The sequence below is a fragment of the Lepisma saccharinum genome, chromosome 2 (assembly GCF_977018435.1).
Source record: "Lepisma saccharinum chromosome 2, izLepSacc3.1, whole genome shotgun sequence".
In the NCBI taxonomy this organism is placed as follows: domain Eukaryota; kingdom Metazoa; phylum Arthropoda; class Insecta; order Zygentoma; family Lepismatidae; genus Lepisma; species Lepisma saccharinum.
Window position 1 is genome coordinate 180,540,717 of NC_139230.1, and position 26,544 is coordinate 180,567,260.

General features: G+C 38.3%; 1 protein-coding gene across 3 annotated transcripts in view; it reads right to left on the reverse strand.

Moving 5' to 3' along the window:
• The window catches only part of LOC145984214 (structural maintenance of chromosomes protein 6-like), a 231,437-nt gene that overhangs the window by 21,720 nt on the left and 183,173 nt on the right, over positions 1–26,544 (reverse strand). For all 3 annotated transcript variants that reach the window (XM_083117767.1, XM_083117766.1, XM_083117765.1), the window contains exons 15-17: positions 23,576–23,746; positions 20,497–20,687; positions 7,144–7,309 (exon numbers count right to left, since the gene is read on the reverse strand). In XM_083117767.1, the coding sequence (XP_082973893.1) occupies positions 7,144–7,309; positions 20,497–20,687; positions 23,576–23,746 (528 nt within the window). The remainder of the gene's footprint in view (positions 1–7,143; positions 7,310–20,496; positions 20,688–23,575; positions 23,747–26,544) is intronic.

Below are 26,544 nucleotides of genomic sequence, written 5' to 3' on the forward strand. Positions count from 1 at the left end.
AGATTCCTACACTTTGAGGACAATACGAAGAACCAATCCCCCCAAGATCCCAATTATGATAGGCTGTGGAAGATGAGGTTTGTCTTTGACAAGATCAATAAGCTTAGCTCTAAATGCTACTATCCTACAGAGCATTTAGCAGTTGATTAAGCTATGGTCTTGTACAAAGGGAAAGTCATCTTCAAACAGTATATTCCAAAGAAACACAAGAGGTTTGGATCAAGATCTACAAACTCTGTGATTCTTTGGGCTATACATATGACATTACCATATATCTGGCAATACCAAGAACAAACACAGAGCGACTGCGATGCACAGTTTAGTTGTAACGTTGACGGAGAAGGTGAAGGGAGTTGGTCATAAATTATTTATGAAAAACTACTTCTCTTCTCCAGAGCTATTTGATGATCTCACAGCAAGAAGTATATATTGCTGCGGGACTGTCAATCCCCGTCGAAAAGACTTCCCATCCCACTTTTCAAGGACTGATTTGAAGCTGAAGAGAGGAGACAAGTTTGGGTGAAGAATGACTTGACTGTGATATGTTGGAAAGACAAGGGAGAGGTGTACGTGTTGACAAACATACATCAGTCACCAGCTGAGGGAAATTTCTGAGATGGCCATGGCAACGTATTTAAGCCGGCTATTGTATGCAAATACAATAACCACATGGGTTACGTTGAAAAGGCCAACTAATTCCTACAGTGTCCAACGAAAGACCATGAAGTGGACCGTCAAGCTCTTCTTCCACCTTCTCGACCAATGTATCCTGAATGCCGTCCTGCTCTTCAAGTCATTTCATCAGAACGTGAGGCACTTTGGGTTCCATAAGAAGTTGGCTCTAAGTATTTGGAGACCAGGAGTGGGCCAGCCACTCAAACTCCAGCTCCCCAAGCTGCGGCACAATCTGGTCCCAGTCCATCAGCCAACAGGCGGTACGAGGTTCGTGGTTTTCGTCACTTCCCCACAATGGCACAAGAACAGCGGAGATGCGTACAGTGCAGGCCACGAAACCCACAATGAAGTACATGCTGCTGTATTACCTGTAAGGTGCCCCTTTGTCTGGAGCCATGTTTTATGGAGTACCAACAGTAAGGCATCATGGCTCCAGACCAGGCCTGGGAGCTGGAGCAGCAAAGGTAAGTACAAAAAAAAAAACTCTTATTTTTACTCCTCTTCCTATTTTTTTTTACAAACTGACATGCCTGCGATAATTTCCATGTGCATGTTGACCTTTTCATGCCCTTTGGGGGGGGCGGAAACCCCTTTTCTTTTAAAATTATTTTTGGGGCATTCCCCCTCCCCCTCCATATATACGCCAAATGTGCATAAATTTTATATCGTCTGAATCTGTGATTCATTCCACGTACAATGGTATATCATTCATCTCTCTAGGGCAATTGGCCTCTGAGCTATAGTCATTTCAATGTAACCCTGCATTTTGCTGAAATCCAAAGCTTGAGACAGTGGCGCTCAGGCCTTTCGTTTCGGAGGTACAACTTGCGTTACATTGGTCATATTATAATGATGCAAATATTTTTCTGTTTCTGGATTTCCCCCTCCCCCTCTATATATATGCTGCATGTACATAAATTTCATATCATCTGAATCTGTGATTCATTCCATGTACAACGGCATATCATTCATCTCTCTAGGGCAATTAGCCTCTGAGCTACAGTCATTTCAAGGTAACTCTGCATTTTGAAGCTTGAATCAGTGGTGTGCTGATCATTCCTTTTCGGGGTACAACTCACCTTACATTAGTCATACGATAATAATGCAAATATTTTTGTGTTCCTTACATCCCAGTGAAATTTTCCATGTGCGTGTCAACACTGTCATGTACGTTTTTCTTGGGGGGAGGGGGGAAATACCAATTTTTTCCAAAATTTTGGAATTTTGGGGGTTCTCCCCTCCCCCCACCACATATACACTGAATTTGAATAAATTTTATATAGTTTGAATCTCTGGTTCATTATGCGTACAACGGTATATCATTCATCTCTCTAGGGCAATTAGCCTCCGATCTACACTCATTTAATTGAAACTCTGCATTTTGATCAAAATCAGCTCGTGCACCTGTGCACCTGTGAAAATGGCCTTGGGCTCCAAAAGGTTAATGTTTAATTGCCTTGCCCTTACATACAATTCATGCATGCAATATTATTTATAGTTATCCCACTTTTCCTTTTCTCAAGAAACAAGCACCGACTCGACGGAAACTTCCCAATATCGACCTATTTTCCTTGCACAGGCACATGTAGATGTGATGTCAACTAAGCAAGTTGATTGACAGTTTATTTCTGAACTATAAGAATATCTTGCTGTTTGGGGGAGGGAAGTGTGTATACTTTCTGTTGCCAATTAGTCCGTTCATGGAAGGAACGTCAGTTTTTTAAAAAGTTTCAGACAACCATGTCGCTTCCTAAACCTTGTGGTAGTAAGAAAAGAGCTGTAGAACTGGAATGTACACTTTTTCAAGTCAAATGGGAGATGGCCTCCTTTTGTTGTGAAGGGAATAGTGAAAAAGGTGGAAATTTTGTGCTCTGGTAAGTGAATTAATTCAGAAATATTTTTTTCTCACGAAACATAGTTGCCAACCTCTGTAGTGCAGTGGTTCACACAGTGTCATACAACACCAGGGGTCAGGTTCAAATCCCACCCTGTGCATGGGTGTTTGTTCTGTGTGTGTGTCCCTTCATCAATTTCAGGATATTATCACTGATCCTCATCGTCGCTATTAGCTAAAAGTGGCACAAAAGTGATTCTAAATAACGAAAATGAAATTTGAAAAAGAAAATCAGAAATACAGTTGAGGAGAGTATCGATGACATAGCAGTTGATATCAAAGAACAATTGAAAGCGAAAATTGCTGGTCATGTTGCATTTTAGCTCGCAACAGATGAAAGTATGGACATCTGTGGTGTAGCTCAGTTAGCTGTATTTATTCGTGGATGCGATTCTCATTTCAGTATGGCAGAAGAACTGCTGGACACGATTTCTCATCGTAACACAACAGAAGATATTTTCAAGGAAGTGGATGCCATTTTGAGAAGCTGCGGTCTTTTTTTATCTCAGTTTGTAATAAATATATATTTTTCTAATTTGTCAATTCCCAACTTGTCAGTAATATCAGCAGTTAATCTGGGTGCTTGATTTCAGGTTTCAAGACTTCAAAGACTGTGAATGGCAATTTTCTTCTTCATTGCTCTGCTCTTTTCTCTTTTGATGCTGCGTATGCAATTCTCAACCTTCAAATGAAACTTATTGAATTACAATGAGACTCGAATTGAAATAGAAATATCATGAAGTGGGTGTTTCTAAATTTTTCTCATGTCTTCCAAAGCAGTATCCTTGGATAAGTCATTTTGCTGCTGGAATTTTAGCGATTCTTGCAGCATTTGTCTTGGTGAACAGTGTTCTCCATTATAAAGATTAATATAACAGCCAAGAGATCAAGAATAAGTGACAAAAATTTGCTTTCTACATTAAGAGCTTGTTGCGCACAAAAACATAATACGGAAATCGAGAATCTAGTTTCTTAAAAAGAAAAAAAAGTGTCAGATCTCTGAAAAACTAAACTAGAATGTTTCTTGCCAAAATGTTTGCGCAATTGTAACCAAGTTATACATGTAAAATAATATCACAGACTAGGAACAAATATTTCAGTTTATTTTTATTTCAATAAAACCAATGAGGAATATAATTAGAAAAGTTTTTTTTACAATTATACGCGCACACATAATCATTCAGTTCTAAGCAGGGTGGTACATGAAGGGGGGGATGAGGGAGAATTCCGCCTTCTGGTTTTTGCATCTCCCGTGGTTGCTAATTTATGGCACTTAGGAGGGGGACTCTACATATAGTTTTTATAATATACAGATGCTGCAATACAGTTTGGTCCAAAAAAAATTCCCACTTGCAATATTTGTTTATTTCTTCATATATTTCAACTTAACTCTGTTTCAATGTCATAGGAATGCCAATATTATTTATTTTAGAAACAGGTATAAATTAACTGGTGACTGTAGATAAGAATGCCTATTATTGACATCCTTTCACACAGATAATCGACGTGAATTACATCATACATACACAAGATTTGATTTGCATTTTATTATGTATATGTTTGATGGCAATGTTGTAGATGATTGTGCTTCTTTTTATTTCTGCTAAACAATTTTATTTCAACACCCCAGAGTAATTTTCTTGCATGTGTACATGCATCTGGACAAGTACTGACTCGGCCAATTAATGTATGAGAGTGGAGGCGAGGGCATGGAGGGGAAAATGCAGCTGCAGCTACCATCTGTTTGCATCAGCATGCACTGCTTTGCTCTGCCCACTCACTTCCTCTCCTTCACTACCACATGGTCTTGCTCCATGGGTTCCCAAGACAAAGTAGAGGTAGTTCTCTATTAGTAAACTTCAAAATTATTGGTTAAATTAGGTTAGTTTTCATTCTCATGTTCTTTCAACCTTTGGGTGGGGATATTCTTTTGGACTAAACTGCAGTAATTACTGGAATCCTCCCCATCAGGGGTGAACCCTTTAGTTTTGGACTTCAAGGGGTTGGAGTTTGAGATGTGCAGCCGAGAGAGTTTTGACTAAGGATGTGATGAAGCTGAAAATTTACCGATGCCGATGTACTTACCGATAATTTTTGGAACCAATTCCGATGCCGATATTTAACCGATTCCGATACGTTAGATTATTAAACAGAAATAGAATGTTATTTTCTGCATGACAAGAATAAATTTGCTATGTACATTTCTATTGCATATCATATGTATATACATATATATATTCTCAAGAGATGTGAATGTACATACAAAAGGTTATGTGAACCTAGAGATTTAACATTAGTACACAAGCAATTCTTTGAAATGCAAAATTAATTCCTGTTCTGCCAGATTCAACTTCAGAAATATGAGATTTGGAAGCACTTCTGGAAGTAACCTCCTACTTCTCTTATCGCAAATCTGTTCAGCACCACTGAACACTCAATCACTGAATACTGATGCAGCAGGTATGCCCAAGTATTTTCTCAGCACTTGCTTCAGGTTTGAATACTCATTTTTGAGTTTCCAATACAACAGCAATGTACTGTTTTATTTCCGATTTATAGTTAGGTTGATCCTCTGATTGAGAGTTTGCAATAATTTTATTACAAAAACTTTACAATAATGACGCATCATAACCAAATTTTCAATAAATCTTACAAAACTAGAATATAAAACTTGTTAGAAGGTAAAACTCTAGTATAATCTGTACCGGTTTAAATATCGGATTTTTGCCGATTTCGATACTGATGCCGATATATCAATTTCTGCCGATTTTCATACATCTGTAATCGGCTTCGGCACATCCCTAGTTTTGACATTAATGTTATGCGGGCCTGCTCACGAACTGAGTTTGACATGGCGGAGTTAGAGTATTAGTTAAAAAGTTATCTACACATAAACAATATTTAGCGACACATGTTTATGATAAATATAAAAATTTGGTGTAAAAACCAAGAACAATTCAGGATCAAAAACAGTATAATGTATAATGGCATTTTTGCGTTATAGTGGTGAATCCCAAATTTGATCAAAAAACTATACCTACCTAAATGAACAAAATAAAAATTTTCATTAATGGCACATTCGCCTATTTGAAATGCATGCAAATAAAAATCCTAAAATTCTCTGGCTTCATGTTGTTTGATAGTGTAGCAAATATGAACATTCATTGTAGATTCACCTATCGAACTCACAACAATATAACTGACATGGCATGAAAACATTCTACTGGTTCCAGACTTTAGTCTATGTAAGTACTGAAAAAAATTGATGAGTCAATTTCCAAATGAATAAAAAGATAAATGAAAACTGATTTCACTACTGCATTTCTCAAAGAAAATTACATCCGGAATGAAAGGTTACAGCCTGTATAGGTCAAGAGGTGATGTTTTAGTGCATACCTTGGCAACACTGGCTTTCACCTTTATCCTTCTGCTTTCGTCTCGCGGCCTTTCGTCATTGTTACCTGGAGTCTAGTTTGAGAAACATGTACTGACAATGGCTGCAACAGTTAAGAATCCTGCCAAATGTGCACTCCGTCATACATTTTCTCCATGCAAAAGCAAGTGCCCAGTGGATATCCACAAAGCATTTGTTCCCGTGGATGGAAACATTATGAGTCGCCAACATGTAATGAAGAGGTGCCGTGAATTTGCTGCAGGCAGGACCAACGTTCATGACAAACACAAAAGTGGTAGGCCATCTGTGATCACCGATGAACTTCATGACAACACTTGGGCTCACACAGCGAATGTCACCAAGGTGCTTCTCAAAGGATTCAAGTGGGAAGTTTTGGACCATCTGCCATACAGATCGGGCCTTGTGCCCAGCGACTTCCACTTGTTTCTTCACCTTAAGAAATATCTTGCAGGTCAACACTTCCAGGACGATGAAGAGATCAAACGAAGTTGAAATGTGGTTCCAGCAGAAGGCAGCAGAATTCTATGACTGTGGAATATATATACACAAGCTAGTACCTAGACTTAACAAGTGTTGGAACAATGCTAGAAATTATGTGGAAAAATAACACGTGTAACACTAAATAATCTGTAGTGGATGTGTTGTCCAATACATTTTTTTTAATGAATACTAGCTATTGTAACCTTTCTTTCCGGACAGGCCTCATACATCTGAGTTGTCATATGGCCACCTTTCCATTTAAAATTTTAAATTCGAATTCAACGTTACCCCCACACGCCTTCATGGCATGGTGCTAAGCACAGGGAAGCACTTTAACTTTTTCTTTTAAAAAAAAAATTCGAATTCAACAATGTGGATACTAAAATGAAAGAGAGGCATGGTAAAATATGTTGAATGTGAAAGATATTTGTTTAATACATAACCATAACGACTTAACGATTTTCTTGCTCTATGCATTTTAAAGTTGTTTTTTTTAGGGGGGTCAACTATGGCAGACCATCAAATGTAACAAACAGCAAAAGTATACAATCAATTGCAGGATACTTATAGAAATTTTGAATCAGTAAACTTCTGCAATAAGTATTAATTAATCTATTAACTTAAATAGTAAAAGTAGCACAACACTGCAAATAACAAAGCATGTTTATATTTTTCTTACATCAGCTGCGGCATCAAGGATAGTTATCTCTTTCTGCATGGATTCCAGTTTATTTCTTTTCTGAGAATATTCCCTTCCTACGTCCTCCATTGTGCCTTCACGAACAGCTACTTGATGCAAGTGCTTGTTTATGTTTGTGATCTCTTCTTTCAATGATGCTGCGCTCCTGGAATAAACACACTTAGAATTATTACACTTGCATAAGTTTTCCACAAGCATAGCAAGAAACAGACCTAGAGTAAAGTTGGGAAGCAAAGAGTCTAGGGTAGTGCAGAGTTTCATATATCTGGGATGCACAACTGAAGGAAGTGGAAGAACAAATGATGTGAATACAAAAGGGCAAATATGAAGTGGATTCCATCAAAGTGTTGAGAAATTGCCATGAGTTACAGTTAGTTAAAAAATTTTAAAAATAGGTACAGTGGAACCCCGATTTTACGTTCCCGCATTATACGTTTTCCCACTTAATGCATTCATCAGTCAGGCCCCGGCAAAAGGCCATGTTAAATAAAAAGATGTTCACCTCGATCTTATGTTCGTTCTAATTCCCATTTCCCGCTTTATACGTTATCCGAGTTGTGACGATGTCTTAAAATTTGGCAAGAACCTGTTCTGTTGACCATGCGAGTTATCCCTCCTTTTTCTTGCTTTTGAAGCTGTTTCATTCACCGTGCAATTGAACTTCCAGATGTTAGGCTTTCATGCGAGAAGAGGGAGTGAAGAGACACGGTTCAGTGAAAGGTGGGGGGGGGGGGGGGGAGGAGTAGGCAGGGCACAGCTTGCATTTGTCACACCTTCCTTGACAGACAGGAAGAGAAAACGGCACTTCTTGCATTCCTGGTAAAGATACAATGGGCTGATTCTTCTGCCTCAGGATCAGACAACAAGTGCACTGTTGCCAAACAGATTCTCACTAAATGGTGCCTGCCTTAGAATTTGGACAACGAAAGTTCACCCTCCCCACTCCAAGTGGAAAATTGGCATCAGGACTCAATCATCATTCGCTTCTTTGTCCACCCAGATTGATGAAATCCTTCCTAGTTGACGGGAACAAAAAAGAAAAGTGAGAAGGGTGTTTGTTTGTGAAAAAATTTCCTTTCTTCTTGTCTGCAACGTTGGGATAGAAAAAAATATAAGAAGGGTTTGCCAACTCAAGTCTGTCCCTCGAACGCTTTACTTTGTAGGTGGGATTTTAGAAAAAGTAAATCATGCAGTTGAATTGCTGTTCTGGCTTCTTGTGACTCATTTACCTTACTATTTGCTTTGGTTCGTTTTTCGGGATACTGCCATGAATAATAGCTGATCCCATTCAGTCTGTTCACCTGTTGGAATATGGAAGTGTTCCATGACTGGGTTCCTTAGTGATACCTAAGTTCCGCTGGTGCATACCAAGTAGTGTCATTAATTGAATGGTTGATTATGCTAACAACTGCTGGTAATTTATCTGACCATGTTTTGTGATGCTCGTGACACATGAGCTTTAAGAGCTTGCCCATTTCTAGGTGGGTTCTCTCTACTAGATTGGCTGATGGGAGGTATGAAGGTATAAACAGGGCCTGGATTCCTATGTTCTCAAGTGTTTGAGTGAAGTGCTTGGCCCTAAACTGGGGACCGTTGTCAACCACAATCCTCTGAGGAAGTGAAAAATGTACAAAATATACTTCAATTAGCTTTCTCAAGATTAAGGGGATACTTGAATTTCTGAGCGGATAGGCCATGACGTGTCTTGAGCATCCCTCGAGAACAGTGAAAATATATATCTCTTGGCATTTACTTGTTGGAAGTGGGCCAACGAGATCGCAAAACAAAGTTGCTCCTAACTGTTTGACATGGTGAGCCTGCAAGGTTTGACGAGGGGGGTGAAGGTTTGGTTTTACCTGCTGACATTGAACACAGTCTGTCACCCAAGCCTTGACTCCTCGCCTCATACCTGGTCAGAAAAAACTTCAGAACACCTTATTGTAAGTTTTATCTACCCCTGGATGCCCATCATCATTATGATATGCCGTGAGCACCTGTGGTACTAAGGTTTCTGGAATGTATATCCTGAATTTATCATTGAAATGAAAGTCCTTCACTACTAATAGGTCATTAACAAGTTGGTATTGCCTGCCCCAATTCCTACTTCTGGGATCGCTACCCTGTTCCCCCTCCCTTAAGTAATCTATGATTGCTTTGGATTTAGGATCCTTCTCCTGCTCCCATTGGACATCATCTCCGGACAGGTTAGCTATAGGTTGGGGCAACACTTGGATTGGATTGATGTGTCTAACCATCACTTGTTGTCTCTCCGGGATGCACGACAGCATGTCCGCGAGACAGCTCATGCGACCAGCTACGTACTCCACATCAAACTTGTAGTTTTGGAGTTGAAGGAACCACCTGGTGAGGCGAACATTCCATGAGTAGGCTGAGTTGAGCCACAACAGACTCTTATGGTCACACAGGATGGTGAACGTTTGACCTTGTAACAAAAAGGAAAACTTCTCAAAGTTCTGTGGAAGTGTATCCTAACTCATAATTCTTTAGAGATCTACTGACATATCCCAGTGGTCTTTTCTCCCCTTCACAGTATTGGAATCAGAAACCCCCACCCCTGATCCTGAGGCATCATTTTTAAGGTAAATCTTCTTTGAGAAGTTGGGGTGAAATAACTTGCAATCCTCCTGAACTACTGATTTCAGCCCATCGAATGCCTTTTGAGCATTCTCATCCCACTGCCACTTGGATCCTTTCCGCAACAGGTCATAGAGGGGTTGGGTGTGTAAATTGTAATTGGGAATGAACTTTCGGATCCATCCAAAAGAGCCTAAAATTTCTGCAACTGCTTAATATTTGCAGGAGGCTGTAGGTTGGATATGGATTCCACGTATTCTGGACACATGGATGTGTGTTTGGAATTAACTATGTGTCCAAGGAACTTAATTTGTTCCCTAGCAAATGAACATTTGGGCAGCTTGAGGGTCATGTTGGCCCTTTGAAAGATGTCAAGTACTTTGCTAATGTGTACTAAATGTTCTTCAAATGTGGCTGAGAAGATTGTGATGTCATCGACATATGCTAACGCAAACTCTTACGTTCCACTCAATAGTTTATTCATTACTTCAATGAATACCTGCATACTGTTTATGTGGCCAAAGATCAATCTTTTGAATTGGTACATCTTACCATTGAAAGTGAACGCAGTATATTTCCTAGAATCCTTCTCTAGTCCTATCTGCCAAAAACCGGATGATATATCTAAGGTGGAAAAGTACTTTTTACCTTGAAATTGAGTGAAAATTTCCTCCATGTTGAGGGGTTTCATTTTTAAGGGCAGGATGAGCTTATTGATCTCAAGCTGGTCTCAAGTGAGTCGTAGAGTTCCGTTGGGTTTTTGAACTACTAGAACTGGGGAGACATTCTGAATTTGAGGGCTCAATAATGTCCCACTTAATGAGCTGTTTGATTTCCTCCGCTATGCCATCTTTGTATTTTATGGGAATGGGGTAGTTTTTACGAGCTACGTAATCAGATTTGTGGAGTGTAATTTTGTGCTCTTGAATGTTACACTTTTCTGGATGGTTACTGAAAACTGTTCTCATATTGGAAAGAGCTTGGAACAACCGTTCCTTCTGCCCTTGGGAAATACCTGTTGCTTTATCAGCAACTTCTTGCATCTCGGGGAGGGATACCATATCAGACTCTTGGAAGGTGTCCAAGGGAAATATATCCAACTTCTGGATCTGCACTTCCTCATCATGATTTGCACCAGGACCAATTTGCAAGAATTTTGTGATTATGGACTGTGACCCTTTCTTGAACATTAACTGGTGGGATGAAAAATCAATTTGTGCATTAATCCCATACAGCCAGTCAAGACCTAAAATACAATCTATGCTCAGTTCATTCACTACCACAAACTCTACACAAATCTCTACACCCTCAACAATGACACCTACTGAGGCAGTTTCCAGGATTTTTTGCTTTTTAGCTCCCGAGTAGTCTACCAATTTGATGTTCTCACACTTAAAGATTCTGGGCCATGATGCATTATGGGTAATTTGTTTCCACTTTTGGAACTCAACACTGATACCTCGGCTTCAGAATCTACAAGCACTTTGGTGGGTACATCTACCAGAGTCACTTGTATTACGGCACCATACCTAGCATTATGTTTATTTATAGGAACAACAGAGTTATTATTTGAACTACAAAACTCATTTTCGATTGAGTCATACTCATCTAAATTTAGAAATGATATGTTTGCTAATCTAGGAGGATCTGTATCACTTTGGCCACCATCACCCCCTACGAGAGTAGCACGAGCTAGTTTCCCAAGGGTTGGTCATATGGCAGAATGGCATCTATCTCATAGATCTGCCCTTTGATATATGACCAGGTTTGGTGAACGATTTTACCTCCTCAAGTGCATTTAGTATGACATCCATACCTCGAGAGCTGAAGTAAACCAGGTCAGGCCTCATGTGTTGACCAAAACCCATGGTTTCTTCGAACAGTGACATGTTCATTTCTTGCCCCTTGTGCACAAACTTGAGGAGGAATCTAGGACCCTTACATTACTATTATCATCAACAGATATAATCTTAGCCAATAACGAGTCATACATAGCCCAAAACTTGTGTCGGTTCTCCTTAGCTAACCTAAGAATTGGTGGAGGAGTCAGAACAATGATCTTCTGAGCTCCTTTCCTTTCCTTGAAGGTTCCAGAGCACCTTATTGGTGCCCACCCCCTGAAGCATATCACTTGTTGATACCATAACTAAAACCTTATCATGTACATGGTTTACCCGTCACAGTGCACTGAGCAACTGGCTTGAGGTTTGTCCAGATTTACAAAGCCCTACATGGTATTTTCCATCACTGTCCTTCTGGACAAAAAAACAAACTTTTTCTGTGCAAGACGTGACAGCATAGAATCACCCACTGCTTGATACTGCTTTATCAATGGAGTATGCTTGCATGAATCTGAACAAGGTGGGATACGACTAGATGTGGCATCGCTCTTCCCCACGTCAGGACATTGCCTACCTAGTTTCCCTGGTTGTGCTTGTTTGGATAAACCTCAGCGAGGTGCTCGGAGAACCCGTGCAAACTTTCGGAACTCCTACCTGTGGACTTCCCACACTTCTTCGGTCCTACCTTTTTTCTGTTCAGGTATTCCTTATGCCGGGAACCCCTACCAGAGTTGCACTTGTGAGTGTCGTCCTGTTTAGACAAACCATTCGCTTCACCCTGACCACGGCTCACATAAGTCGAATAGCTGGGTTTAGAATATCCATAATGAATATTACTTTATATTCAAAATGCAGATTAAATAGAGCATCTAGGTATGCAATTGGGTACATTTGCAAGTAATTGGATTGTTTAAGATTGAAATTGTTGATGCTTGTTATGAAACGTGATGAGATACGCGATAGCATGTTAAATTTGCACAAATATGATCTACTGTTGACACAACTGTTGTAATGTTACGTCTATTTAATCTTGCCGGACCCTGTGGCCGAGTGGTTAGCACATTGTGCTGCAATGCCAAGGGTCACGGGTTCGAATCCCGCTCGGGCTTGGTTGTTTGTGAATGTCCATTCATCAATTTCATTATTTCATCACTCATCCCCATCTTTGCAAATTAGCCAAGAGGCACAAAACGCAAAGTAAAATAAATTAAATCAATCAATCTATTTAATCTTGTTACGAAATATATGTAAAAAAATGAATAAATTAGTAATTGGATTCTTTAAGATTAAAATTGTTAATGCTTGTTATTAAATGTGATAAGATACGCAAAAAGCAAGTTAAATTTGCACAAGTATGACCTACTGTTGACACAACCGTTGTTGTAAAGTTACGTTTATTTAATCTTGTTACGAAATCAACGTAAAAAGTGAATAAATTGAATTAAGTTAATCTTAATGTAACGTTGTTCCGTAATTTCACCTGCAACACAAAACTAAGATACCTTTAAGTTTTAATTATTTGGTTGGTGACTGTAGGACTGTACGTAGCATATTACCAAAGTAGTTAGATCTAAAGTGTAATATTGAACAATGCTAACAATCGAAGCTAAATTGTGTCCGGCATTAAACCGTCGGAAGTGAGGTTTAATAAGAGCCTTGAGGTGGTCCGTAACCTCGGACCGAATACCTCACAAATTAAAGACTGTTGTGCATTCTACCATAAATTGTCCTATCTTCTGGACCTCACACGCACCTTCACATTTAGCCACTGAGTAGAACGTCACACATTCTGGTGGAATTTGAGCATGTACAAACAACAGCAAAGATAATAGTAGACAGCACGGTGAAATGGGTTAGAAACCCTGCATGCTTCTGGGCAGCTTTGATAAGGCACCTGAATTGTCTCAAGCTGAACCAGGAAATGGACGATCTTTAATCCCCAAGGCCACTAAGCACAACGAATGCCAGAAGAGGTTTGTGTGTGGGTTTTGCTGGGTGATGATAAGTGTATAGCTATCTTATTGTTTTCTGTTTTCGTTATTTTACGTTGCTTTGCTACCTCTGGAATTTGAATGATGAATAGACTGATTTGATAAACTGACATACACAAAAAAGCCAACCCCATGGCAAATTGGTTAGCGTAATGTGCTTCGAACTCGAATAGCTGGGTTTAGAACCTACATCCCACCTCCACCTGACATATTTATTCTTTATCATCACAATTAACAGAGAGTGGTAGAACAATTGCGTGAAATAACAAAAATATAATCTTCAGTATTGGCTTCTGAGTTTGAAGCATTGTAGTTTTGTCAATCAATAGCAACGATAGAAATGAAATGGTCCTTATTTTCTAATGAATAGTAACAAGAGAAGAGCGATAGGTATTCCTCGTATTTTCGCAAAAAAATAATTTTCAGTCTGTGCTGATAACGAAATCTATTTAGTGTGAGAAATATGTTTATAATAAATTTATGTTAATCCATGCAGATGTAACCCATTACGGAGGGTCTTCAGGATGACATAGTGGTAACGTCAAGCCTTGCAATCAAGGGGCCCTGGGTTCCATACCCGGTGGGGACAGATAGATAGATGGTTCGAGAGGGCAAAATCCACCGCAACAGTCAAAGAGAAGGTTAATTTTATTCAGCGTAAATGTAACCCTGTGTACCGTGAGAGATTAAGATGTGAGAATTTCAACAGCATGAACAATCTTCACGAGTATGCTTTGAAGTTACAGGGAGAGATGTTGGAAAACGCTATGTTTCGTCAGTATGAGACAGAACAGGAAATCATTAACTTTGCCTTGAGAAGCGCCACACCTCCTCAGTCCGAGGTACTGGTGGCCGTTAGAGGGGCGAATAGCGCCATTGGGAGGATCTAATACGTATTTTGGACCCTGCAAAATATTTTAGTTTAGGGAAGGAAACCCCTGCTGTTTCAAGGGAGACAAATGCGACAGACCACACAAGAATGTCTGGCAAAGAACACAAGTGTTACGTTTGTGAGTCAGCTGCACATCTGGCAAGTTTCCACAAAGTTGCAAAGAAAGATAATGTTTCAGTGTCAAAAGAACATCATGGACAGGGCGCGACAGTGAGACGCATCTGTAATTCAACAAAAGTAAAGATGTCAAATAGTAAAATTCATGAACCTTTCGTTTTTGGAGAAATAAATGGCATTCAGATCCCTATGTATATGGATACCGGGGCTAATATTTCCTGCATGAGTTTGTCTTTCTTTCAGAAATTGGAAGAAAAGGGAGCGAAATTACATAATAGCAAGCTGAAGGGAAAACAACTACTGTGGGACACGTCTTTTTCCATGTTACTTTCTATGGTCAACGGGTCCGAGAGAAATTCTTTGTTTTGGAGAATCCCCAGCATGACCTGATCGCCTGTAGAAGTTTTATGGCGAGGGCGAAGATTTTAATTGCACCCACGTTGAACGGTTGGGCTTTTCTGAATGTAAGGGACAATATTATTCCTTTTGACACAATTGGGAAGAAAGAGAAGAAAACTAGTAACCTTCTGTCTTCCACTGTCATTCACGTAGAAGAGAACCACAACAAAGAAGTGTTGCAAACCCCCAGAGCTGAAAAAGTCAGGAAAAAAAAAAGGTTATCAGCGAGGAAAGAAAAAGAAGATCATATTCCGATTAGCAACCTGAAGGATGAAGGTTATCTCCATTTTGAACGCCGGATGGTGGATATAAATCACCACGAATTCAAGAAGGATGTGAATGAGAAATTCAGCAAGTTCCAGGAAAAGAGAAAGAAGCCTACTTGCCTGGGAAGAGAGGACTCTGGTTCGAGTCCCGGTCCTTCGGCTGCGCAGGGAGCGGAACGAAAGAAAGTAACCTTATTTGACATTAAGGAAGATGTAATGGCAGTAACTAATTCGGATTTTGATGGACAGGACAATGAAGATAAAGACTTTCATTGCTCTGTTTTCTTTAAACGTCTTTTGAGAGACAACCCTGACACCGCTTCTGTTGAACTCCTTGGAGTCATAACACCCGAACCTTGGGACGAAATGAACAATTTCACTCAATCAGCAATAGAACCTAATGCAAAGAAGTTGGAAGTAAACGAAATAACAACCGGCAATATCAACTTGGAAGATAAGCGATTATGGGCAAGAGAGCAACAGGAGGACTCATATTTGTCTTTGTTAATTGCATCCCTTAAGGGAAAGGAAGTTCAACTGGATGAGAATTTGAACAAGAAAGTTTTCGATTTTCATCTGAGCACTTCTTACCTGGATGAAGATGGGATTCTCTACAGAAACACAGAAGGGAAGGGGATGTTTCCCGTGATTGGACAGCACCAAAAGATTTGGACACCGGATTCGTTGAAACTGGAAGTGCTGCGAATATCCCATGACGAAGTTCACGCTGCACATCCAGGGCCAGCTAAGACTTTGTTCAAGATTTTGGAACAGTTTACGTGGAAAAATGTTTACTCTGATGTTAGAGATTACTGCAGATCATGCCTCACCTGTTTGAGATACAATCCAGATTTTTCTAAAAAGATGGGATTCATGAGAAGTCGCAATCAGCCACATCCAGGAGTGAAATTGTAGGGAGATTTGTTTGGACCATTTCTGACCAGTTCTAGGGGGCGTTATCGCTACGTATTTCTCATTGAAGATTCTTTCACAAGACAGATATTTTTGGCACCCTTGACAATAGTCACAGCTAAGACAATTTCCAATGCATTACTGAAATATTGTCACCTTTACAGTTTTCCATCGATATTTACCAGTGATAATCAAAGTGTGTTTCGTAGCCACCTGTTTCGTCAAGTACTCAAGACTATCAACTGCAAACCCATTTACATTACTCCATACCGCCCACAAGCAGATCTTGCAGAAGCAGCAATTATGAAAGTAAAGAGAGTGATAGCCAAGTTTTGCACAGAGCACAGAAAGTGGTCAGAGAACTTGGATTCGATCGCAGTGGCAGTGATCAACCAGGTGAAAAGATGCCCGAAGCGTGATGTAAGGTTTCTGGTGGAAACGAAAGGCGCCAGGAAGAATGGTCAGCTGACCCACAGACACCCCATGGAGCTTCAGGGGAAACAGCTGGGTAGACCATAACAAACCAGTCTTCTCTCCTTTGCCACATTGCTTAGGAAGTTGTTTTTTTAAAGAGACAGTTTTAGTTGAAATCTCCATTAGTTAAAAGTTTCTTTTTATTCGGAGGCACATATTTACTTGCGAGTGTTTGCACTTTCTGTAGTAATTAAGCAGAAAAGTGCCGTGAACTCACATGATGGTCAGTACTCCTACCTTAGGAGTGGATTGTGAGAGGTTCAATCCCAGAACCTCACAAGATGGAAGCAGCCTGGAAGAGGACATCCTTGCCATGGATGTCAAACCACCCACACCTGGAAATGGACTTCACGATGATTAATTAGGATGTCACCGGTTCCAGAGATCACAGGATGCAGTGAGGAACATTCGGAGAGACTTATTCCAGAAAGTGTAAAGTGAGTGAAGTGAAGTGGATGGTGTTAGTGTTTATTTTTATTTTCAGGCAAACCTCACCAGGACATTGGACTCAAAGACTTACCTGGGTAAGCTCTTTTTTTTTCGGTGAGGGGAGTATAATACTGTTACAAACAGGATTTGTTTTTTGTTTCTTTTTTGTGATTGTGTATGATTCTGTATGCTTTGTTTTCTTCCATGGTTCTGTGTAGTTTAAAAGAGCCAATAAGATTTGAACTTTCAGCCCTCCCTCTTGCGACGAGGGAGGAAGTATAAATATGGCCTCTGACAGAGGACAGGACAGAGAGTGTTTATGAACCGGAGCAGAAGGGAGAGTGATCTTCGGTCTCCAGTGGACTCCCATGAGAAAGAGCATCCAGAGGTGGTTCCGCCGATGCCAGCTTCCACTTGGCAGTTCTGCCGTGGGACTCAAGTTAGAGAAATGTAAATAATGTAAATTAGAGAATTATTGGAAGAATCCGAGCCTTGTTTTGTTGAATTGTAAATAAATGTATAAAGCCCATTTCTGCGAGTTTTCAGCAATCACCCTGCAACATTAATTCTGTAAGTTCTTGCCTGTGATTGATTCTTTGGTTCCGAGTGCTCTGGTGAGGAATAGGATGGGAACCCAGGACTAACAAGCCTATTTAGTTGTTTATTTGGGGTTTTCCTGCCAGAAGCGGCCCGGTAAGGGTGGAGTGTTGCGGAACAACATGCACATCTGTTGGCAAGGGGGAACATGTTCAGAACGAACGTGATGGCTTTGTGGATACTGTTAAATCATGTATTGCACAGTACTCTGTCGGAAATGTGTTTTAACTCTGATCACAGTGGTTTTAATTTAGAAATACACCGTGGTCGAACCCGAGCTGTTAAGGGAACGAAGAAAGTGGAAACTATCGTGCAATCTGTTGCATCCACAACACACAGCTACACCATTAAACCAATTAGTCAACCGAACACTGTTCCATCCAGCAAATGTGTTCATTGCAGCCTCTACATCTGGGAAACTGACAACAAATCACTTTAAGACCTGGCTCAAGGAGGTGTACTTCCCAAACACAGGTGATTTCGGTGCTCTGCTATTGGATTCGTGGAGTGGACATAGTGATATTGTTATGCGAGAGGTGACACCATGGGACAAAAACATTACTCTGTTGACAATACCTAAAGGATTGACTGGCACTCTCCAACCATTAGATGTGTATGGATTTAGGATTTGGAAAAATTTCATGCGACTGTCTTCCGATCTTGTCCTGTTACTACACAGTGACATTAATCTCCACCTACACAATACCATTATCAAACTACAATCACTCACACATAACCAGTTGTCCTCACCCAGGTTTCAACATGTCTTCCAATACGCATTGTATAAGAGTGGGTATCTTCCCGAAAGGCCACCTCCATTTGAAAATCTGGTGGCATTCTGTTTTGGTGGTGACAGTAATCCGATATGTGATGTTTGTGGTGCAGTGGCAGTAATCAGATGTGCATGGTGTAACCGAACATTATGTTTAAATCATTTTTTTTAGGAGTACCATTACTGTGACGAGTATGTACATTGACACCGTGGAAGCAACAATGAGGGTGGTTTTCAATGTGATGCATGGGTGCTTGTCTTTACTTTGTGTTGGCAGATCGGTTAGCATAACGTTGTTTCGTGTTACTTTCTGATGGTAATAAATGTTTTATACATGCTGTGTATTCATCTGTGGAACTATCCTCTTTTGTCCTTGGCTATGGATATCACCTATATGATATCTAGGTCATGCTTGATAGGATTATGGTTCCCGTGTGTGGCTATTTTGATGCTCCATTACCCTGCTCTGGTCCATCTATTGTTATGCCCATCCCTATCTGGGAACAACGGTGTCTATGAATTCGGCATCTCTCTACAATTGCACTGCGTTTGGTACTGACAATCCTACAGTTCTGCTCTGGGTGTGTTCCAATTATATGAGTGTGTTCTTCCTATGCCAGATTTACGTGGTTTAGGAGTCAGATCCCCACTTCAATTTGTCCTCATCTTGACATTAGAGGGAAGGTTTTGCCCCCTAAAACAGTTTTTTAGCCAAAACAAAAAAAACACATATTTCTCCCTTTGGGTCCCTCTATACACCTGAAAAGTTTCATGGAAATCGGAGGGGGACACTTAGATAACATCTCAGCCGAGCAACACCATTATTGCATTTGTTGACTTACGGTGTGATTGTGCAATTCCATGGCAAGCGAACTAAAACAAGTCTCTGCGCAAGTAGTGATATGAGACAGCTTCGCCAATGAACACATGAGAGTGAATGGCATTGCATGGAGGGGAGGAAAATGACTGCAGTTACCAGCCTTCGCAGCAGAGTGTACTGCTTTGTGGACAGAGTATAGCTGATTTTATGAAAGAGTCAATTATGCTTGCTGTGGGAAGAAATGTTCATGTTGCTAGGTAGCTTTTTCTTGATTGGAAAAAAAAAGTTCAAACTCTTATTGTCACCCAAAAGGGAAATTTACATCCACAGAAAAGAGTTATTATTTTTTTACATGGCAATGCCCATGATGGGTTTTGGATTGATTTGGTGTTTTAAGTCCACTTTATGCACAGGAAGGCTAATCGGGACTGGACCTACAGTTTAAAGTGGGATCCGAACCACTTGTGCCTCCACCGGGTATCGAACCCGGGACCCCTTGATTACAAGGCAACGACGCTACCACTGCGCCATCGGGGAGGCCCCCATGATGGGGATCATGACAAATTACGCTGTGTAACAAAATGGAATCTCATATACATGAATATCTTGATGAAGGTGATATATAGAAAGAATAAACATGCTATGTTAAAAAATCAAAAACAAAAACTACACCTACATTTAAAAAATATTTTAATGAGAAAAATTAACTAATGAAAATATTGCAGTTTTGAACATAACTGTATCTATGAATATTTTTAAAATTTCTGTCTTAACGTCTTTTTTGTCTTGTTATGCAAGAAATACCTTCAATGATGTGTTTATGTGTGCAGAAGAAAAAAAATTGTCAATATATTATTCTCAGTGAAGCAATATATGTATGATCCCCATAATGGGCTAATAGCAAATTTCCAAAGGTAAGTTCTGCCATCGCCACAGTGTTAGACAACACACAACATTATGCAAGATAGTGTATATTTCAGGATATAGGTGTCCCATTTTCATTGCTGGTGAAATCAGTATTTTTCAGGAATTTTGAACTATTTAAGTTTTTGAACCTACTTTAGGATTTTTCAAGCCTAACTGAAGATTTTTTGGACCAATTTTAGGATATTTAGAACCTATTTTAGGTTTTTAGAGCACATTTTAGGAACCTAGGAGCACACTTTTTAGAACCTAAAAATCCAAGGTCTACTCATTACTTCCAAACAATGGTAAAATGATACTTACCTGCGACTTTTAATTCGATCTACTTTAAGTTTCTCAGCATCTGTCCTCCTAGCATCAATGACTTTTTCTTGATCTCGCATGCTCTTTTCAATATCTTTTATTGTTCTGACTTCATTTTCTGCTCTTTGTTCCTCATATTTAATTCGATTTTCAAGAGTCTGAACACTTGTTTTGATTTGCTCAATTTTGTTCTGAAAAAAAAAGAAGAAAATAATAATAATTTGCACATAAATGTTCAATATATACAGTGCTACGATGCAAGAATCCCAACCTGGCATGAGTGTTCCTTGTGAATGTCCCTTCATCAATTTCATCATATCATCCCTTATACTAATCTTACTGATTAGACAAAAGTGGCAGAAAAGCAAAGTAAAATAAACTAAATGAATCAGTCCATATTTCCTAATTGGTAAACTTTTCAGGTATATCAATTCAAATTTGTCAAATGAAAGGTGCCGTAAACAAAATGCATTATGGGTAAAATTAGACAAAATTAGTACCTGGTAACTTAATTCACCAATTTTAAGAAATAAAGTTTGTTGATCGAACAAGTTGTTGAATATGTTCAAAATTAATGTTGTTTGAGCACATTGCTACTTTAGCAACGGTGCATATATATATATATATATATATTTTTACATCATATATCAAAGCAATTGCTCTATTAACAGCTGTGTTAAATTTATCTTGTGTACACTTACTATGAAAATAAATAGCATTGTTAAACATAATTCACTTGGCCTACGCTCATTATCCCAAGATAATTGACCAAAAGGTGATTTGTTGTGTTTTAGATTGTAGACTTTGTGAAGGAAATTGTATTGGTAGATTGGGGTTTGACTGTAATGAGTGCAATTTCAAATGCTATTTGTGTTTGAACATTTAAATTAATGATATGCATTTTTGAGCTTGTCTCGAACACACCATTTAACAGACTGTACGTAGTCAAAGATCTGAGGTTCACCGTGTGCCTTGACGCATGCCATAACCTCGGTGCAATCTTCAATCCTGAAGATTTTGAAGGTTTCTGCATTTGTTTACCTCAAAGATCCACAGAATCCACATGCTTATCCATATGTAGGTAAGCAGAAAACTACAAAACTCCTGGTAGCATCGCATGGTTTTCGTGCATTTTTTTGGCGTGTACCAATTTTTGGAATTTTTATCCCCAACCTACAGCAAACTTGGAATTCTTTCCCCAGCCTAAAGCACCACCACTGCCCTTCACCTTTTCTTTATTCTGAGAAATTGTATTATCTTGTTTATTTATTGTCAATAGCTCTTGAAATCATGCCTCCTCCAGTGTGTCCCATTAAGGATGACCCCCTCTCCCTCCATTTACAGGACCTCACCTTCCGATTTCCAACTTTTCTGGCAAAGGCGAACTGCCCAAAAATTTAAGGGTACAAGCAGATGTTTTATCTATTCCAACCTTTCACCACCTCCCCCCTCCACACACACACACAAATATATTCATAATATAAAGGATCTGTGTGATTACAATCCTATCCAAAAACTCTAATTCAATTCAATTAAAAAGTATATACAGTATATATTTAATATTTAATTTAAGGTGTGTAATTTACATTTGCAATTTCACATATTCAGGCTAGAAATACATCTTCGAACACAAGTCCCAAATGTAACGGGATCTAATTTATGAAAAATTGTTAATTGTGTAAGTATTTCCAAATAAAAATTTACCAATTTAACTTCAAGATATCTTATCTTGCAAAAATCTTCCATCTGTCTAATAGATTGTTCTGTAAAGGACAATAACAAAGTAAACAGATTGAATTCAGTTTTATTTTTCATGCAGTTTTATTTTCCTTCCTCGATACAAATAAAGCTAAACTGTGAAAAACTTGCCTCGGGTCATTTATAAATATGTATTAATTCAATGTGATCTGTATTAATAAAAGTTGCAATTTTTCATGTCTACGGAGAAAAATTCACACATAATTCCTGGAATCCAAGTAATTCCTGGTGAGTAGCCACCCTGATATTATTGGGTGTATTTGGTAAGAAAAGAGTGATAAAATTAGAGCATCACTTTGACAAAAAATAACAGTTAAAAGGGAAAAAAAGGAAAAAAAGGTACTAATTTTGGGTAAAAATAATGCCAAAAAATTCATGTCCTTAGTTATCTGCATCAGTGAATATTCAACATCAATCCACATATACTTATTAGTGTTACAATTCCATTTGAACTATGCTAAATTTTACTTCAAACTATTCACAAATTCACATAAAAGATAATCAGAATATTAAAATAGCTGTCATCTAATTACAAAACAACTTTTACCATAAAATCTTTGCTCAATAAAAATTCTGCACAATCCCCAGGATATCTGGAGACTTATAAACAGATACTTTCTGACACTTTCCTAATAGTTTACTAAATTATTTTTTCCCAGTCCCTGCATATCTCATGTAATAATAACCTTTTCCCCTCACTTTTAACATTGTATGAATGAATACAGTGGAACCCTGATTTCCCTTGATTTTATATTTTCCCACATTTTAAGTTTTTTAAGCTTCGTTACCTGAAAAAAGCAAAATCGAGGTTCTACTATACTCTCACACATTTATCACACCACAACAATGGTCCACAAGAAAAAGAACAATTCAAATTAATGTTCTAAGATGTTTTTAAAAGGCTAAAATGACTAAGTTAAAACATTTACAACAATAATTCTATTCCTCTCTCCAGCAATCACCAGTCCCTTGTTTCACTCATCTGGAACAGAAGTGCATTTCTCTCCCCTATCACTCATTCACTATCTCTCTCTCACAAATAACTTATGATGTGTGAAATCACAATTTGGGACAATGTTTTGACAAGATTCCATAACTGGGACAAGGAAGGTGAAGTGTATAAAGCAGAATGGTAGCGTCATCACCTTCTAATCAAGGGGTCCCAGGTTCAATTCTCGGTGGAGGCACATAGTGGTTTGGATCAGACTTTAAGCTGTAGGTCCAGTCCCAATTAGCCTTACTGTGCATAACATGGACTTAAAACACCAACTCAATCAATCAATGTATAAAGCAGAAACATAAAAAAAAATGAAAAACTTACTTGTTGTGGCTGTTGACATTCTCTGTTCTTTTTTATGTCTGATTTGTAACTCAAATATTTCTTTTCAGCACTTTCCATTGCAAGTTTCAACTCATTACAAGAAATATCCAAATTTGACCATTCTTCTGCGGTGGCTTCAGACTGTCTGCTGTACTCCTCTAGTTCTTCTTCCTAAGGATGAAAAACGACAGAGTTAGAGCCACATATTTATGATAAATAAAAGATCAACATATCAGTACAAAAACTGAGCATATTTTGAGATCAAAAACAGTATATAAAATGGTATATCAGTGTTAAGATGGGGAATAAAACCCTAAAGTTGATTTAAAAACTACACTTATTACACAAAATTAGCATTTCACTTTTAATAGCACCTTTATATAGAAAAGTATTCAGTCTATTCCTGTGTAAAGGACTCCACTTTTGCTTCTCAAATATTTACAGCAAAATTAATCCATTTTCCGTTATTTGCATAACTCACAGGATAATTCAGACCTCAGAATGTGTTGCTTAAGTAAATAAACCTTAAATTTCATGTTTAAAAGTTTATTTAGCATTTTGCTGTTCATTTCACATCACTTTGTGACAAAACATGGCAGCAAATTGCACTTTACACCTTTCAAAAATATGAAAAATTTACACTACAATGTGTTATTTCACATTTCATGTTTTCATCTAAAAACAAAATAGGCATACCCTACACATACTATATGGATACATATAATAAGTATGAGACAATTGCCCATGTTAATTTGTATTCCCTTTTGGGAAATAAGTCAGGTTATGATAAAAATCAAAACAAACAATGAAGGGTTGTTTTTCAGGATACAAATTTATATCAATTTCTGTGTGGGTTTAAAAAATCTTTAACGAAACAATAAGTGAAACAGGCAGTCTAAATCAAAACAGTAATTCTAAATGCAGAAACAACAGACCGAGGCAACATAGTGCATGCTATTGCAGAAACGGATCAGTCTGCACAACATGCAAGTGACAAGCGACATGTGCAATTTGTGTTAATTTGATTTGAAAGGTTGCATTTATTAATGAGGGTTCAATTCCAAGTGGCACATGTTGCTTGTCACTTATCATTTCAGTCTGAAGTCTCCCTAACAATGTCAATTTTCTCCCGATCATACACTGCACTTTCTCAGGTACAATTTGTTAAACTGGAATACTGTAATTTAATATAGTGCACTCTCTTTAATTCGAACTTGAATAATTCGAACAAAAGCACATTCCTCTTGAAACCCCTATCTAAAACAATGTTCAAAATGAATACTTAATTCCAATTTTAAATGTTAAATTTGGATAATTCGAAGACAGGTTTCCAATAATTTAACAATTTTTTTCCAAGAAAGAACAAAGTGGTTGCTACATAAGAAATTCCAACAGATGACTAAGGGTGGCTACAGACAAGCAGAAATGAAATTCCCTGACATTTCCAGGTTTTCCAGGACAAAATTTAGATTTTTCCCTGAGAATTAAAAACTAAATTCATGTTTTTGCAAATGGAAATAAGAATGTCATACAGATCCAGGTATATTAAGTACCTATATTAGCATCCATGAAATTGATTTCATTTCTCTATGATTTGCATTCACACTGCAAAATAGTGAATTTGGAAAATTATTACTATTCGCACGCAAGGGAGGAATTAGGGATTTTTTCACACGCAGACAGTTTTTCAATAAAATATTCCATTATTTTTAAAGTTACGGCCAAATGAGATTAGACTGAAGTGATTGATGCAAAAATAAATTTTGTAATTTTCAATCTCTTTAACCTTTCATGTTATTATATGTTGATATTTCCACAGGGTGGCTACAAACAACCAGAAATGAAATTCCCTGACTTTTCCAGGTCTGCCAGGACAAAATTTACATTTTTCCCTCATAATTAAAAACTAAACTAAATCGATGTTTTTGCAAATGCAAATAATAAACTTCTACAGATGCAGGTATGGATTTGTTAAGTACCAATATTATTTTCTATGAAATTTACTTAATTTCTCTATTCTCTATGATTTGAATACAAACAGCAAAATAGTGAATTTGGAAAATTATTACAATTCACAAACTAGGGAAGGATTACGGAATTTTATCATACACAGTAAGTTTAAAATAAAATACTTGACTATTTTTAAAGTTATGACTAAATGAGATAATAGTGAAGAGTGATTGATTAAGAAATACAATTTGTAATTTATCAGTATCCTTATACATTCTCAGTATTATATGTTGATATTTCCACTGAGGTTTGGAACCCTCTGCTTGCAAGAACCATGAGTGTGGACTCATTTTTCGATGCATAAAGCTACTTCTCTCTTCTCTGTAAAACAAACAACTTAACTCTTGCATATAAGTGAAACAATTGAATTGTACAAAAGTAAGTGTCATATTTCCTAACATTATCAATGGGATTTCTGCTTCAGTACAGTATATCCAACCGAAGTACTGTGAAACTGACAACATGCAGTTATACCATTATTGCTGACGAAAAGGCTATGTAGGCATTAGAAATTTAATGAAAGGAATTTATAGAATTCCATTGTATAGGTACCTGATTTAGCTAAACACACATTAAAACAGATGTTAATAACAGCTTCTGAAAGTTCATATATGAGGAGCATCCTGAAAAAATCTCCAATGGTGCCTATACACAGCACTAGTGGTCGGAGAGCAACACACACACATGCAGGCAGGAAGAAGAGGTATGTACCTGTAATCTGGTACAGTTGCAATGCAGCCATTTTAGGACAGTTCTAGGTTAAAGATTGCAGCTCTCATACAGTCTCCCACATACTGTGATCTAGCCTACGTGTAGTAATCAGATCTTTGCATGCTCAGAATTTGGCACAGAGCCACCAGCAATCTTGTGAGATGTGCAGACCAGACGTCATGAGTGATAGTATGGTCAAGCGATAGTGCAGATGATTCACGGAAGGCCAATCAAATGTGCACAACCCC